The sequence below is a fragment of the Nuphar pumila genome, chromosome 13 (genome assembly GCF_984573655.1).
Source record: "Nuphar pumila chromosome 13, dmNupPumi1.hap1.1, whole genome shotgun sequence".
NCBI classification, from domain to species: domain Eukaryota; kingdom Viridiplantae; phylum Streptophyta; class Magnoliopsida; order Nymphaeales; family Nymphaeaceae; genus Nuphar; species Nuphar pumila.
In genome coordinates, this window is record NC_143261.1 from 30033569 (window position 1) to 30050704 (window position 17136).

The following is a 17136-nucleotide window of genomic DNA, read 5'->3' on the forward strand; positions in this document are numbered from 1 at the left end:
GGATTTTCAAACATTTCTAACCAGAGTGTCCAAAGAAACAAAACCTTCCTCTTTTCATGAGGCCGTACATTCCCGTGCCTGGGTAAAGGCGATGAATGAGGAAATGGAAGCATTACATGAATGCAATACATGGGAAATGGTACCAAGGTCGGATAACAAGAATGTTGTAGGATCCAAATGAGTGTACAAGATCAAGCATAAACCGGATGGCAGTGTTGAGCGCTATAAGGCTCGTCTGGTCGCACGAGGCTTCACACAACAGTATGGGCAGGACTACGATGAAACGTTCAACCCAGTAGTAAAATTGGGCATCGTCAGGATTATCATTGCATTGGCGTTACAACATGGATGGTCACTCAGTCAACTTGATGTTAAAAATGCTTTTCTACATGGTGAACTAAAGGAAGAAGTTTACATGGAGCAACCACCTGGTTATAGCATGCATGATTCATCCAATTGGGTATGTAAACTTCGATGCTCTCTTTATGGCTTGAAACAAGCTTCTCGATCTTGGTTTGAGAGTTTTTCCACGGAGATCCAGCATCATGGGTTCACTAAAAGTGTTCTAGATCATTCATTGTTCATATTCAAAAGTGATTCAACTATTGTTTGGGTACTTATATATGTTGATGACATCATTATTACCGGGAATGATGAGGTTCACATATCTTGGGTTAAGTCTATGCTGATGGCTAAATTCAAGATGAAAAACTTGGGTCCCTTGCGATATTTTTTGGGTGTGGAAGTTGATAGTCGACATGAGACTATTACATTGAGCCAACATAAGTACACCATTGATATTTTACTTGCTACAGGGATGGAGAATTGTAAACCAATTAGCACACCTTGCCTTCTAAATCATAAGCTAAGTGCTAAAGAAGGCACTACTTATCATGATCCTACTTTGTATCGTCGAGTTGTAGGGATATTACAATACTTAACATTCACTAGGCCTGACATAGCATACTCTGTCAATCAGGCTTCACAGTTTATGCATGCTCCTACAGATGTACATATGGAAGGAGTAAAAAGGATCCTTTGGTATTTAAAGGGTACGATTGGAGATGGCTTGATGTACACCAAGGACACAACTTATATGTCAGGGCATCGACTATTCACCTACACAGACGCGGACTGGGCTGGTGATCCTGACGAGCGCAGATCAGTTTCGGGGTATTGCATTCTTATCGGCAATAATATTGTAACATGGAGTAGCAAGAAGCAAACGGCAGTGGCGCGATCTAGTACTGAAGAAGAGTATCGTGCAATGGCAGCAGGAACAACCGATGTTACATGGGTGAGACATCTACTGCAAGAATTACAAGAACCGATCTCGTCCTCTATGCTTCTTTGCGATAATCAGAGTGCTATTAATATTGCCTTCAATCCCATCCTTCATTGTCGCACGAAGCATATCGAGATCGATCAACACTTTGTTAGGCAAAAGGTGGAAGAAAAAGAAATTGAACCTGCATATGTTCGGTCAGATATACAAGTTGCTAACATCTTTACCAAGGGATTATCCACTCATCAGTTTTGGGCACTCAAAGACAAGTTGAGCATGATCAAAGACCATACTCAACTTGAGGGAGGCTGTTAGTTTTGGATCATGGATCCGACCCGCACCACATTCCAAGGATCTATCTTGGGATGCGTGGGCGGTGGCATGTTTGTAATTTATTTTTATTTCTTGTGTAATGTCATACCCTGTACAACACATATAAATAATAAGTAAAAGAGGGAAAAACCCTATTGTCGCCGACTTCTCTCTTGTATCTCCTCTCTTCTCTTCTCTCTCTCCTCTCTCTTTACCTCACCTTTAACACTTGCAGGTCGATATTTCTGACACTCACAAAGCAAGTCCCTTCACTGGACCTTAAAGACTGCAAAAACACAAAAGTAAAGGTGTTAGAATGTAAAGATCCTGCGTACAAGTTCATCTAATGAATCAAATAAGTAAAAAGAACACAAATAAGATTCATGCAACATTTTAGAGGGATGCAATTATGACAAGTTCACAATTCAAAGATTATTCAAGCAATAGAGAACAAGTGCTAAACAGGAGAAAATAATTATTATCCATAGAGAACATCAATTAAGCAATAAAGATATTTATCATGCAATAGGAAACAAATATCATACAATCGTCAATACATCACAAGTAAAGAAACAAGTAAATATGCATAATCTAATGCATAACAGGAATATGCATAATTTCAATGCACATGCATGAATAAATTATCTTTTATCAGAGTTTTCTTTTATATGCATGTCCCTATTAAATGCACACAAACTTTAGTTCATCTTTTTATTACTGCTGCCCGCAGATACTCAAAACGGGTAAAAATTCCCGAGATCAAGTTAAGTCACCAGTGTAGCTTAATACACAATTTGTATTTTATTACTAGGTTCCACACTCAATCCTCGACCGATATCAAGAATCAACATCATCCATCGGAATATTAGAAATCAACATCTAATGTCGGGACATTATGAAAATCAACATCCACTAATATCACTTTCTTGGTATACCAAAACAACAATTGTCTCTACACATCACCTCCAGACAAAATGGCAAAAATTTTCTTAAAACCGTGGTCGAGAGAGAAACCTCTATATCGGGTTCAAGGGCACAACAATGCACACAGAGTCTTAGTATCGTCATGGTTCCCCAAAACCACAATATCCAAAATTCTCATGCTATAGAAGGGACATTGAGAAAGCGTAGATTATACTGTTCTTTTATTTTTTTTATCTTGTTATTAATTCAACTTCTTTAATTTGTAATTCAACATGCAGAATTAATAACACAGGTTTGCAAATCAACATGTGAAGCTCTTCACAGGACCACAACCCGTGGAAACATAGAACAATGCAACTAGAACAATAATATCAAGTTTAATTTTTGTCATGCATAAACAATTAAACAAGGAGCAACACATGCTCAAGGCTCATACGACCCACGATGATCCATTTTAATCATCGATGCATTCATATGCAAAACTCATGAATAACATGCCACTTATGCATTTATTTCACATGCTTTACAATGCACATTCACATATGCTAATTTAGAGATATGCATGTGTTCACAAAATTCTAACATTTACATGCTTTCATTCCTGAATCAACTCAATTAAACATGTGAACACTCATGCAATTATAAACGAGCCAAAATATATAAATTTCAGGTTTACACATGCACATGAAAGTAGACTTACATTAATATGTTGATCAAGCATGTTATATCAAGTCTAAGCATGTGAAAAATTCCATATGCCTATGATCATAGGCTCAGAAATACACATCTTGTATGCACATGCCTATGTTTATAACATCAACATTCTGCCCATATGTGGTGTCGTGCGTGACCCTAAGTCATGTAGCATTTCATGATGCAAGCAGAAATATGTATGCCTAACTCATAAATACATGCATTCTGGTCATATGTCAACAAACATGACAAAATATATAATATTTTAAGCACTTATGCCACTAACACGCGACGCATACATTCACTTGAACATTCAGAACTTAAGCATAGGTAACACAGGTAAAACTGAATAGTAGTGTGTACGAAACAGGATTTTCTTTTCATGGCTAAGTCTGTCCATTTAGCATGCATAATCTGGTTATATAGTTAACATATTATATATATATATATATTTTCCTTAAAACATGGAGACTAGGCCTGGCAGAGGTCTGCCATGCCTGCACCAGTCCAGCAGTGTGGCTGGGCTGGGCCTGACAGAGCCATGTTTGCCCAGCCGAACTACTCGGCTGGGTTGTCAGGCTACCCAGCTGCAGCATGCATGCAGTAAAATATATATATATATATATATATATATATATATATATATATATATATATATATATTTGTAGTTGCACAAACACCTGGCCCAGCCCCAGCCGAACCGAGTTCGGCTGGGCCTGACAGGTCCTGTAACAGCCCAACCGAGCCTGGTTCGGCTGGCTGCCAGCTAGCCCAACTGAAAAAAAACTTTATTATTATCTTTTTTTTTTACAGCATGACAGTCCAGCCGAGTGGCTGGGCCTGGCAGGGACTGTCAAGCCAGCACCAGCCCAGCCGAGTGGCTGGGCCTGGCAGGGCCCAGTCCTGCCCCTGCCGAGTCAGTCAACCTTCCAAACACAACACAAAATAAAAACTACAAACTTACAGATTAAATATGTAAGCATATAAAAGTCTAAATTCAGGTATGCATGCATTTACAACTTCATATCTCAAACATGCATGTATGGATGCATTTACAACTTGTATGCATGCTTACAGGTTAAATATGTAAGCATATGAAAGTCTAAATTCAGGTATGCATGCATTTACAACTTCATATCTAGGCAACCTGCTTTCAGGTATGCACAGGTTAATGATCAAGTAAGCATGCTTATACATGTCTTTACATTCAGATTTTTACGCGGATGTTAAAAAAGAATGAACATGCAACTTAACACACTATTTTAACATGACCCAAAATCAAAGACACAATTTTTGTTTTAACATAGAAGTAGGCATACATGAAAATTGTTCTAAGAGCATGCATATCGCAATATATGATTTTTTTCTTTTTCAAAACCTTGGAGCATTAGATCTGGACCAGATCTACGGATGTTCAATACATGGAAGATCGGTCCAGTTCCATGGATCTATGGCACACATATATATATATATATATGTATTTTTATTCCAAAATAGATTTAGAAAAAGGGAAAAACATTAATTTCACCCATGAGTCTTAGAGTAAATATTCAAATTTACTCTTTTCTCATGTGTTCTCACTAAAATTTTGCATGGAATTCAAATCCATACTCTTTTTCTCATTCAAAACAAGAGAAAAACCCGTACCTTAATCGTAGATTGAGAGAAAACTAAAAATCTATGAATGAAACGTTGGATGGCTGGAGGTGAAGTGGACCTCCCCTTGCTCCTCTTCCTTCTTCCCTTCTCTCTCTCTCTCTCTCTCTCTCTCTCTCTTGATCATTTTATAGGAGAATAGGGGGGTGACGCCCCCCCTTATCTCTCCAGCCTTTCTAGAGAGGGCGGGAGAGAGTTCACTCCCATTTGGGAGTTTTCCTCTCTCTTAGTTTCCAAAATTCCTAAGTGTTGACTTTTTCAAAGTTTTCATTTTTTTAAAAGTCTTTCTTAAACCTTCTTTAGCCTAATACACCTATATAAGGACTCTCCTAAAGAGTCCCAACTAATAACAAAAAAGTGAAATTCAGAATTAATTAAAATTAAATAATTAAATAATAACTAATTATTAATAATTAAATAATTAATTAATAACTAATTATTAATAATTAAATATTTAGAAACTTCCAGAGGGTACCTTATCCCTCTCGGAGTCTTTTTAACTCAAAATAACCTCAATTTAAATCTAAAAAGTGAAATTAAAGCTGAATTTTCGTTAGGCATGGGTTTTGAATCTGAATTCGGATCCAAGATCCAAATCCATGTCTAAACCTCAATTGGATCCTGGGCTGGATCAAATCCAGATTAATATGAGTCTTAAGTAGAGTCCAGATCCATATTAATTTGGAACATAAGCATTGGATCAAGTCCGATCCAAAACCGGACTCGGCCCGTCGAGGCAGTCCTTTTTTTTGAAAAATGTGATTTTCGGGCCAACTGTAGTCCGAATTTGGAAAAGTAAAATATCGTTATGCTCAGAATTTTGTGATGCATCCAACGATATATAACTCAAATTTCGCCTCTAAAATTCATTCAAAAATAACCTGAATTTCGCTCGAATTTCACTTGAATTTAAATGTTGAAAATAAAACTTTTTCTCACGTTTTAAGTGTCTCGTTTAGGCCTTGCCGATGAGACCTAGGTCAAGCCTAGACTCAAAAGATGTTAACCTATATCAAGGTTTTACCGAGTTTTCTTCTATATACTTAGCCAAATTTTCGAAAAGTCTCAAAATGACAACAACAACAACAACAACAACTACGCCTTCATCCTAAAAGAATTGGGATCGGCAATATGAACCAACAAAGAAAATCATTTTGGGTCTTCCACATGAATCCTTCTCCTCCAATCATTTCTATCCAATGCCATGTCCTGGGTGAGGTTCAAAGTATTCATATCCTTTCCTATCATTTCCCTCCAAGTCTTCCTAGGCCTACCCGACCTCTTTTAACTAATATATTTTCCCATTTCTCCATCCTTCTAACCGGAGCATCATTAGGCATTCGCCGAATATGTCCAAACCACTGTAAACGATTCTCTCTCATCTTATTTTCAATGGGTGCAACGCCTACCTTCTTACGTATCTCAAAATGATTAAGTGTGAAAATAAGCGATATTACATTTAGAGCCTTCAATATCATCAATACTTGAGGACATGTAAATAGAGCTAACAAAACATCCCAACTATGCACATATCTATCAATAGAAGATTTAAAATAACTATATTAGTTATATATGTTAAAATGTAAACTGCAATATATATATATATATATATATTATTTAATATTATTATATTTTCTTTTATTATTTTATTTTTCTATTTTTTTATTTTCTTTTTTAGCATCTAGTTCAATAGAAACTAGATATTTTGATCCAGTCAAGTTCCTGTTGAAACTTGACTGTGCAAGTAGCTGTTGGACTGTAGTCCAACAGCTATAATAAATGCTGTTGGACTATAGTCCAACAGCTATAATAATAAATGCTGTTGGACTGTAGTCCAACAGCTATATTAAGAGACGTTGGAATCCAACGTCTCTTTTTGGAGAGCTCAAAATGAGCTCTCCTCTCTCTCCCATTTTTTTGTATATATAGGGGTGAACCCCTTCAATGTAAAGAACTATGCTTCTTAAGCATTTTGTTCATGAATAAAGTATTATTTATTTTTCAAGTGTTCTTCCCTTTATACCCTTTCAAGGGTCATGCTTGTAGTGTCTCCAATAGACACTTGTTTGTGCATTTGTTGAAGACCACCATTTTATTACATGGTATCAGAGCTACGAAATCCTTAGATCTTGAAGTGCTTCCGCCTCGATTTCCGTGCCACATTTACAAAAGGTGTTTCATCACCTTGTTCTTGGCTCAAGAAGATTTGTTTGAAGAAAGGCGAACTTGTGCTACAAAAAAAATTGGTTTTGTATCCTCTCTTATTCCTTTGTCTACTCTTTTTCTTTTCTTTTTATTTTTCTCTCTCTCTCCTCCTATTTATTCCTCTCTTACCCTTGTAAAAGATGGATGACAATGATAAGATCACCATCATTCCTATGAAGCTAAATGATACTAAATATGTAATGTGGGCTTCGATTATGAAGCACCACATTTGGGGAAAAGGTTTATGGGGTATAGTGGATGGTTCCGATTTGGAACCTAAACTATCTCTTACCAAGAAAGAGGGTGATAAAGAGGTTCCTCTAACGGAAGAAGAGAAGAGTAAGGCGTTAGCCACTTATGAAAAGAAATGGAAAGAATGGAAGATAGGGCATGCAAAAATTATGTCATGGCTCATCAATAGCATTGACATTAAAAAATGCTCTAGTCTAGCTAAGTTTGAGCATGCCGATAAGGCTTGGGAATACCTCAAAAACATGTATTCCCTTAAAGATATTGCACATGTATGCAATTTACAAGATAAAGTTCGGACAATGACTAAAAAAGATAAAACTATTCGAGAATATTATAATGAGTTGTCCGAACTTTGGGAAGAGTTGGCTCTTCTTGAGCCCAAATGGCATTGTGCCGAAGACATCGAGCTTCGCCAAAAGCAACTCGATATGGAACATTTCTATCAATTTGTGAATGGTCTAAGGCCGGAGTTTGAATCCACCAAATCAGCCCTTTTACATCGTGGAAAAATTCCTTCTATTGTTGATACTATAGAAGAGCTCACTATGGAGGAAAATAGACTTAGAAAAAGTACTCCAAAAGTTGATGATGACTCCGTTTTAGCTGTATCTAGACCGGAGAATCATACTCGTACTTACAAGCCGCCTCATTTTGGAAGGCAAAACGACGACTTTGATAAAAGAAAAGTTATTTGTCATCATTGTTATGAACCGGGGCACTATAGGCCTCAATGTCCAAAGTTAAAAAGAAGAGAAGAAAAAAGAGTTGCATCTGAGTCAAAAGATCAAGATGCACCTGTGTCTATGGCTCAACTGATGGAAATCCTTCAACCTCTTCTCAAAGGGGTATCCTCCTCAACCGAAGCCTCAACTGGAGCGGCAGTTGCATCTTTCTCCGGTCCAGGTAACTTTCCTTGGCTTTTAGATTCTGGTGCTTCTTTTCATATGACCCCAAATGTTAATAGTCTATCCGAATGTCTTAAAAATAACTCAAGTGTGTCAAAGGTTTTTACAGCCGATGGCACATCTCTCGAAGTAAAAGGAATAGGATGTTTTGAAAATCTTCAAAAATCCAAAAGATTTTTTATCCCAGAAGTTAGATATATTCCTAAACTTAATTTGAATCTCTTATCTGTCTCGCAAATATCTGATTATGGATGTAATATCTCCTTCTCTTCTCATGGTTGTTGGGTACAGGATCGCCAGTCAGGGAAGCTGATTGGGGAAGGCCATAGAGAAGGAGGACTTTATTACATGGACTTTTTGGAATTACCCAAGAATGCATTTTGTTATAATATTCAGAAATTAGAATTGGATTTATGGCACAAAAGGCTTGGCCATCCTCATATGTCTAAAATTAAATATTTTCCAAGTTTGGAAAAATTTTGTAATTCTGAAAATTTTTCTTGTAAAGACTGCATTCTTGGCAAAATGAAAAGGTTACCATTTCTTAGTAGAACTTTTGTTTCCTCACGACCACTTGAGTTAATACATTCGGATGTTTGGGGCCCCGCACCAGTTATTTCCAAAGGTGGTTATACATATTATGTCATTTTTGTTGATGACTTTTCTAGACATACTTGGATTTATTTTCTTAAACATAAATCTGATGTCTTTGCTAACTTCCAAATATTTCATAAAATGGTTAAAAATAAGTTTCAAAATGATATTTCTGTTTTTCGCACTGATTCAGGGGGAGAATTTATGTCCAACGAATTCAAAGACTATCTCAATTTACATGGTATTACACATCAAAGATCATGTCCACACACTCCACAACAGAATGGCCTAGCCGAACGCAAACATCGGCACATTATGGAAACTACTAGGACATTGCTAATTGCAAATCAAGTTCCAAAAAGTTTTTGGGCAGAAGCGGTCCTAACTGCCACCTACCTCATTAATAGGATGCCATCTTCCTCATTAAAGAATACAACTCCAATAGAAAAGCTTGTTAATTTAACTCCAGATTATTCTAGATTAAGAGTCTTTGGATGCAAATGTTTTGTTTTCACCAACAGAAATGATAAACTCTCTCCTCGTGCAATCCCATGTGCCTTTTTAGGATATGCTGATAATCAAAAAGGCTACAGGTGTTTCGATTTTCAAAATGACAAATTATATGTGTCAAGAAATGTATCTTTTTTGGAAAAAGAAAGCTTCTTTGAATTTGAAAAATCCAAGGATGTCACTGAATACTCGTTTTTAATTGATCCAACTTCAAAATCCAATGAATGTGATGTTGGATGTGACCTTGACAATGATCAAAGTCCTATTGTTGTTGAAAATGATGATAATGAAGAGCAAATCCATAGGGATGTTAGTCTACAATATTCAAGACGTAGAGAGCAAAATCTTCCATGTGCATTACAAAAATACTCTGAAGTCTCGCCTAGAAGAACGTCTAGAATCTCTAAACCTCTAGAAAAATTTGTGTCTTATGAATCTTTTTCACCCACGTATAGGGCCGCCATTACATTAATACAATCATATGTTGAACCATCATCCTATTCTCAAGCAAAAAATCATATAGAATGGATAGAAGCCATGAAAATAGAATTGGATGCACTAGAAAAGGCCAATACTTGGACGATACAAGATATTCCTCCGGGTAAGAAACCTATAGGTTGTAGGTGGGTATACAAAGTCAAAACCAAAAGTGATGGGACCCTGGAAAGATATAAGGCCCGTTTAGTAGCAAAAGGATATGCCCAAGAGTATGGCATCGATTATGAAGAAACATTTGCTCCTGTGGCCCGTATGACCACTGTTAGAACTTTAATAGCCTTGGCCTCCATTAGAACATGGTCTATCTTTCAATTAGATGTCAAAAATGCTTTCCTGAATGGGAATCTCGTTGAAGAAGTATACATGGTAGCCCCACCTGGTATTAGTATCCCTAAGGGTAAAGCTCTTCGTCTAGAAAAAGCTCTTTATGGTCTTAAACAGGCTCCAAAAGCCTGGTATGACCGATTTAGTCATGTTATGCTTGATATTGGTTTTCAACCTTGTTTAACTGACACTGCTTTGTTTGTTAAGAAATCTGATGCAGGCATCATTATTCTTCTTTTCTATGTAGACGATATGATCATCACCGGAGGTGACAAACAGGGAGTTGCAAATATCAAATCTCTTCTTAAAACTCACTTTGAAATGACTGACTTAGGTTTATTAAGATATTTTTTAGGCATTGAAGTTGCTTATTCCCCTCGGGGGTATTTGATATCTCAATCTAAATTTGCTCTTGATATCGTTTCCAGGTCTGGAATTACAGATGATAAGAAAGTAGACACTCCAGAAGTTGTCAATGTTAAAATGAAAATTGATGATGGAGAACTTCTTGATGATCCTACTCCTTATAGACAACTTGTTGGAGCTCTTTCTTATCTTTCCATTACTAGGCCAAATATAACTCATGCGGTTCATACAGTCAGTCAGTTTCAGCATGCTCCCACCTCCGTGCACATGGGAGCGATTTTGCGTATTATTAGATACTTAAAATCCTCTCTTTCACGAGGACTCTTCTTGTCTGCTTCATCTTCATTAAATTTAATTGCATATACTGATGCTGACTGGGGAGGTGATCCCAATAATAGACACTCAACTACTGGTTTTTGTGTGTTCCTATGTGAAAGCTTAATTTCGTGGAGGTGCAAGAAGCAGCAGAAAGTCTCTCTTTCCTCCACCGAAGCTGAATACAGAGCCATGGCAACCACCACTATAGAGGTTGTTTGGCTCAGACGATTGCTAGCGGATATGGGAGCTAAAGCAACGCAAGCTTCAAAGATGTGTTGTGACAACAAAAGTGCGATCTACATTGCAAGCAACCGGACATTCCATGAGCGCACTAAACACATTGAGATGGACTGTCACTATGTCAGAGAGGAATACTTACATGGAACCATTGATCTGCCATATGTTACATCAGAATATCAATTAGCAGACTTCTTCACCAAGCCTCTCGCTGCTCCCAGATTTCACTTCCTCTTAGACAAACTTTCGCTCATTGTACCGTAAGTTTGAAGGGGAGTGTTAAAATGTAAACTGCAATATATATATATATTATTTAATATTATTATATTTTCTTTTATTATTTTATTTTTCTATTTTTTTATTTTCTTTTTTAGCATCTAGTTCAATAGAAACTAGATATTTTGATCCAGTCAAGTTCCTATTGGAACTTGACTGTGCAAGTAGCTGTTGGACTGTAGTCCAACAACTATAATAAATGCTGTTGGACTATAGTCCAACAGCTATAATAATAAATGTTGTTGGACTGTAGTCCAACAGCTATATTAAGAGACGTTGGAATCCAACGTCTCTTTTTGGAGAGCTCAAAATGAGCTCTCCTCTCTCTCCCATTTTTTTGTATATATAGGGGTGAACCCCTTCAATGTAAAGAACTATGCTTCTTAAGCATTTTGTTCATGAATAAAGTATTATTTATTTTTCAAGTGTTTTTCCCTTTATACCCTTTCAAGGGTCATGCTTGTAGTGTCTCCAATAGACACTTGTTTGTAAGTTATTTGTGCATTTGTTGAGGACCACCATTTTATTACAATATATTATGGAGAGAGGATAGCCAAACACACAAAAATACAATATATAAAAAAATATTTAATAAGGCAATTTGATAATTTTCAAAATTATTTAAAGTAAAAAAATCGATATTAATTTTGAAAAATCATTAATTTCAAACACGATAGTCATTGAGAGACTCATCTTAATAGATAATTTTTAAGAAATCATAGTTCTTAAATCATAAGAGAACATAATTGCATATTATCAAAAAGATAGATGCATGCATAAAATATCTCAAAGATAAGCTCATAAATCATTAATTACTTAAAACATTCATGAAAACATGAATTATTCAAAGTTATTACACACATATATCTATCACGAAAAAGTTCATTAATGGATAAAGGCATGAAATATGGATTTTCAAACAACATCGGTATCATGAATAAATAACACACAAAGGAGTTTACATCATAATCACCCACAAAGGAAAATAAATTACTCATAAGATTTCCTTTTAAGAATGAATCATTTTTACACAATGGAAGATACAAGAAATGTTTCAAATCATTCAATAAAGAATTAAGAAAAGACAAATAAACACGGATCAATTAACTAATACAATTTAGAAGCAATATTAACCACACACCTAATGCATATATGAATAAACCATGTGATAGTTTAGAATCATCGAAAAAAATCACTTATGAACCAATTTCAAGAAAATCTTTCAAGAGATAACTTACAAAAAAGCATGAATAGATTGAAAATCCCACAAATATCAAGAAATGTTTAGACCAAGAAATCTCACAATGGAAATACACACCAACAAATCACAAAGAGTCATAAGTAAAATATAAGAGATCTTTCATTAACACATGCTTAGAAAAGCATTAATTAAATTTATGCAAAATAGGTAAGACAATCAATCATGAAACAAATTTAAAATATCATTGATCATGCAATTAAAGCATATTCAATGCAAAATGCATGAAAATATATCAATAACCATTTCCCATACAAGAGCAAATGAGTTTAGAAAATTTATGGAGAGATTTAAAAATCTCACATAACACAATGAATGATATTTGCAAATCTTAACAATAGTTCGACCACCATAAGCAATCACCTCATTAGACCTCCAAACCTCAAAATCCAAGTGTATCAGCTACTAGAACAAGAGTACAATCACAATGCCACTTATGAGCTTCACAAACACACAAAAAGTATGAATAAACACGGACCACTTATGGATCAAATACCAACTACAACCACAAGAGGTGCACATACCTCACTTCACAAATAATTGTAAAACTGCAAATTACACCAATGGGTGCATATAACTCACCACATTGAAAAACATCTATTGTCTACCTAAAAATGACACTTAAGAGGCATAAAACAAGAAAACACACGAGGTAAGAGAGCTTGTAATGAAAACAAACTTATGTCACCAAGAAGAAAAATGATATCAATTTTAACAATCTTTCGAAACACCATGGTCTAAAAAATAGATAGTCATCACATATAAACATAATTATAAGCATCGATCATAATAACACTGCCCAAATATACGAATGAGTGAAATAACACTCACAGAACCAGAGATCAAACAACCGTCAGTTAGATCCAAAATATAAGCCAACAATCAAAACTGACAAAAACCAAGGTGAACACAACTCACCCCAACAAACATCTTTGGTTCAACAAAAGCAACATGGATTCAGAGGCCAATCAACCATCAATCTAACTCAAGACAAGTGACAACACATCACTCATAACCCTTGAAAATCTAGACTGATAAGACGACATGAGGTGCAAACATAACTCACCTCAACGACTTACTCTGACCCAACAACAACAAAGCCAAAAAGAAAATATGCATCATATAAAATTCGATGATGGACAAAACAAATGCCATAGTACGACAATAACGAACTCACGAATAGATCAATTTCAAATAATGTGAGTTCAAAAACATAATTGATTCGAAAGTCATAATTTCAAATAGAAATAAGTGCAATCATATGCAACACAATATGTCACATGACAATTTTTACAGTCATTAACGATTAAATAACGAACAAAGATCATGCCTAATATAAGCAATCTACATAGAGGAGATGGAATCATGAAATTTGAGTATCTTCAAAAGATAATGGAATCATAAATCTACCAATCAAGGAACAAGTATACTAAGGCACATTACATACAAAAGATCCAATAAATTTCAATAAAGAGACAATAATATATGATTTTATTAAAGAATAACTTCTAAGAAGTTAAATCTAAATCATAAGTCTACTATGAGACAATTGAAAGCAAACATGTAGAGATTAACAAAGAGCTATATAGAAATTCAATAACATACATAACTATCTCCAACCATAAACCCACATATGGTATACAAGAAATTTCAACAAATATAAAATCTCTAAGAAGCAAGCTACAAAATATCAGTGCACAAGAAAGAAACTAGTAGGGGTTACATGAGTGCACAAGCACACAAATCAATAAGCCACCAATGGGCAAAAACACATAAAGCCACTAAGGGCTAAGCGACAAGCATATAAGAGTCTTAAAAATATAAGATTTAAAAATGCTCAAGAAGAAGCATAAACACAAAGAATCCACTAGGGAAAAATATAACACACAATAGAGAAACACATTTAATATTATTAAAATATGCATTCGAGTATATGATGACAAACCATGCATATGTCATTCAATTATAAAGGCTACTTGTGGCATATATCTAAGAATTCCTTACACAAGTCATTAACTTGAAAATAATCTTACTTAATAAGGTATTTTTAAAATAGAGCACTATCACTCAAACATATATGGAATAACACATCCACACAATGATAAAAGTACCTTATGAGAGCATAGAGCATAGAAAACATCTATGTAACCAATCACCATACAAAAAATTTCTAAGATTCACAATCTTAATCATGGAGTTCACACAATATATCTTAAAAATTCATACTTCGTCACATAATTAAAAACACCAAAGAAACATCACGATATATTAAAAATCCATGTATACACATACGTTAAGAGACATTCAAGAAAGAAATACATGAAATTTAGCATTTTGCAAAACATGAAACACATAAGACTTTAAGAAACCACATATTTTTGCAAAATATAATTTTTCAATATACATATCCATAATCTAAAAAATATATTTCATATATCAACAGACAACAATTTCTACATATTCCAAAAACACATTTATTTTTAATATAACCCATTTGTTTTAAAACACCTATCATATATATGAAAATAGGAAAACCAAAGATACATACCATAAAGCGAAATCCTTGAATTCATAACATTCATTAATACGAATCTTTTCCAAAACCACGATGCCTTGCTCTGATACCATGTCACGAAATGGTGCAGATCCCGATGCATTTCAAAAAGAACTCCAAGAATCGAAGCATAATACATTTGGATAAAAAATACAAGGACTAAAAAGAATCACAAGAAATGTGAATGAATAATTTCATTAATAAGAACAAAAAATACATAAAGTCCTCACTACAGTACACTCAAACTCACAAAAGCCTAATACTACCCATCACTCTCGCAACCCACACACATACACCCACCCACCATTATATAGAAAAAGAGGAGAGAAGAGAGAGTAAAAAGATCCTATCTAGCCGTTGGAGAGGGTCCAACAGCTAGTTTAACTAGCCGAATATAGCCGTTGGACCTATTCCAACGGCTAGTTAAAGTCAACCTAAGTTGACTTATAATATATATAATATATATAAATATATATACGTATATATGTAAACATAAGTATATATAAAATAGTACATACATCTTAACATAGTCACAGGTAGGCTCCCAGGACCATGTTGGCCCTGCACCAGTGGTTAAAGAAGCAGTATCAAGAAACAAAATGGTCCATGGGAGGTAGGGGTGGCAATTTCTGACACGACCCGCCAACCCGCCTCTTAGGCGGGTTCGGGTTGGGCTTAAGCCAACCCGTTTAATAAACGAGTCGACCCGCGTAACCCGTTTATTAAACAGGTCGGGTTCGGGTTGGGGGTATGCCAACCCGCCAACCCGGTTGACCCGTTTAATAAACGGGTTAGGCGGGTGGGTCAACCCGCCAACCCGACCCGTCAGCCCGTCAACCCGACCCGCCAACCTGCCTACCTGCCAACCCGATCCGTCAACCCGCCAACCTGACCCGCGAACCTGAAAACCCGTTTACCCGACCCAACCCATTTATTAAATGGGTTGGCGGGTCGTGTCGGGTTACCCGTTTATTAAACGGGTCGGGTTCGTGTTTGCCACAGCCGACCCGTTTAATAAACGGGTCGGGTTCGGGTTGAGGTATGCTGACACGCCAACCCGACCCGATTGCCACCCCTAATGGGGGGGCCTAGTCCTGTATGTGATATATTTAGCACCATAGCTGTGAATCTTCCACCCTCTAATGTTAGTCCTTGATGAAGCAGATGAACTATTTTGTGGTCAACCTCAATGATATTATGTCCAACTCTTTTCATTACAAGATTCAACAGCTTGCAAATCTCACAACAAAGGATAATGATAACACATGAAATAAGGCACCAGTTTAATTATTGCCATAATTTTCATCAATCATGAATTCAAATGGCAACTGGCAAGCATTCACATCATATGTTACCTCATAAGAACCATAACCATACAGAAGCATTGGATCTGTACCATCAAGTTTCACCAGATCTTTCCGATAAACAATTGAAATAGGAACCCGGGTGCCATCTGAAGCGACTGTCCATTTTCTTTCAGTAACATAATTTGAGGTGTTGAATCCTCCCAGCACCTGAGTCATGAAGTGAAATGCCAGTTTGTATAAATCCCAGAACGTTGAATAAAAAAAAATCACACTATCATCCTGAGAAACAACATAAGGAATAATCAAATTAAAATATCAACATACTCATTTTCAGCTCACAGATAAGTGACACATTTGACCAACACAGAATTAACAACAGGAAGAAGTTATCTAAAAAGAAGAAAAGCACAGAAACCTTCATGATATTAGCACAATAGACGGTGCCAAGGTGTGGATTAGCGAACATCAATCAAGACAAGATATTGATGGACATCCATACCTAAAAAGTCAAGTTTCAATAAGTTTATTTGAATAGCATGGTTTCATGCTTCACTTGAGCACAAGATATATTAAAGCATGGTACAAGTTGTGCCAAGCCAAGCCTGAATGCTACGGCTCAGACCTGGCTGGCCTCAAGAATATTACTACTTAAAGGTGGGTGC

At 35.9% G+C, this 17136-nt stretch overlaps 1 protein-coding gene across 10 annotated transcripts in view; it reads right to left on the bottom strand.

Annotated features, from left to right (window-relative positions):
* LOC149818236 (uncharacterized) overlaps window positions 1–17136 on the bottom strand; it is a 118697-nt gene that overhangs the window by 26896 nt on the left and 74665 nt on the right. For all 10 annotated transcript variants that reach the window (XR_016427440.1, XM_089986006.1, XM_089986004.1 and 7 more), the window contains one exon: window positions 16523–16681. Coding sequence is in view for 9 of the 10 variants with exons in the window: in XM_089986006.1 (XP_089842132.1) it covers window positions 16523–16681 (159 nt within the window). In the remaining variant the exon portion in view is untranslated. The remainder of the gene's footprint in view (window positions 1–16522; window positions 16682–17136) is intronic.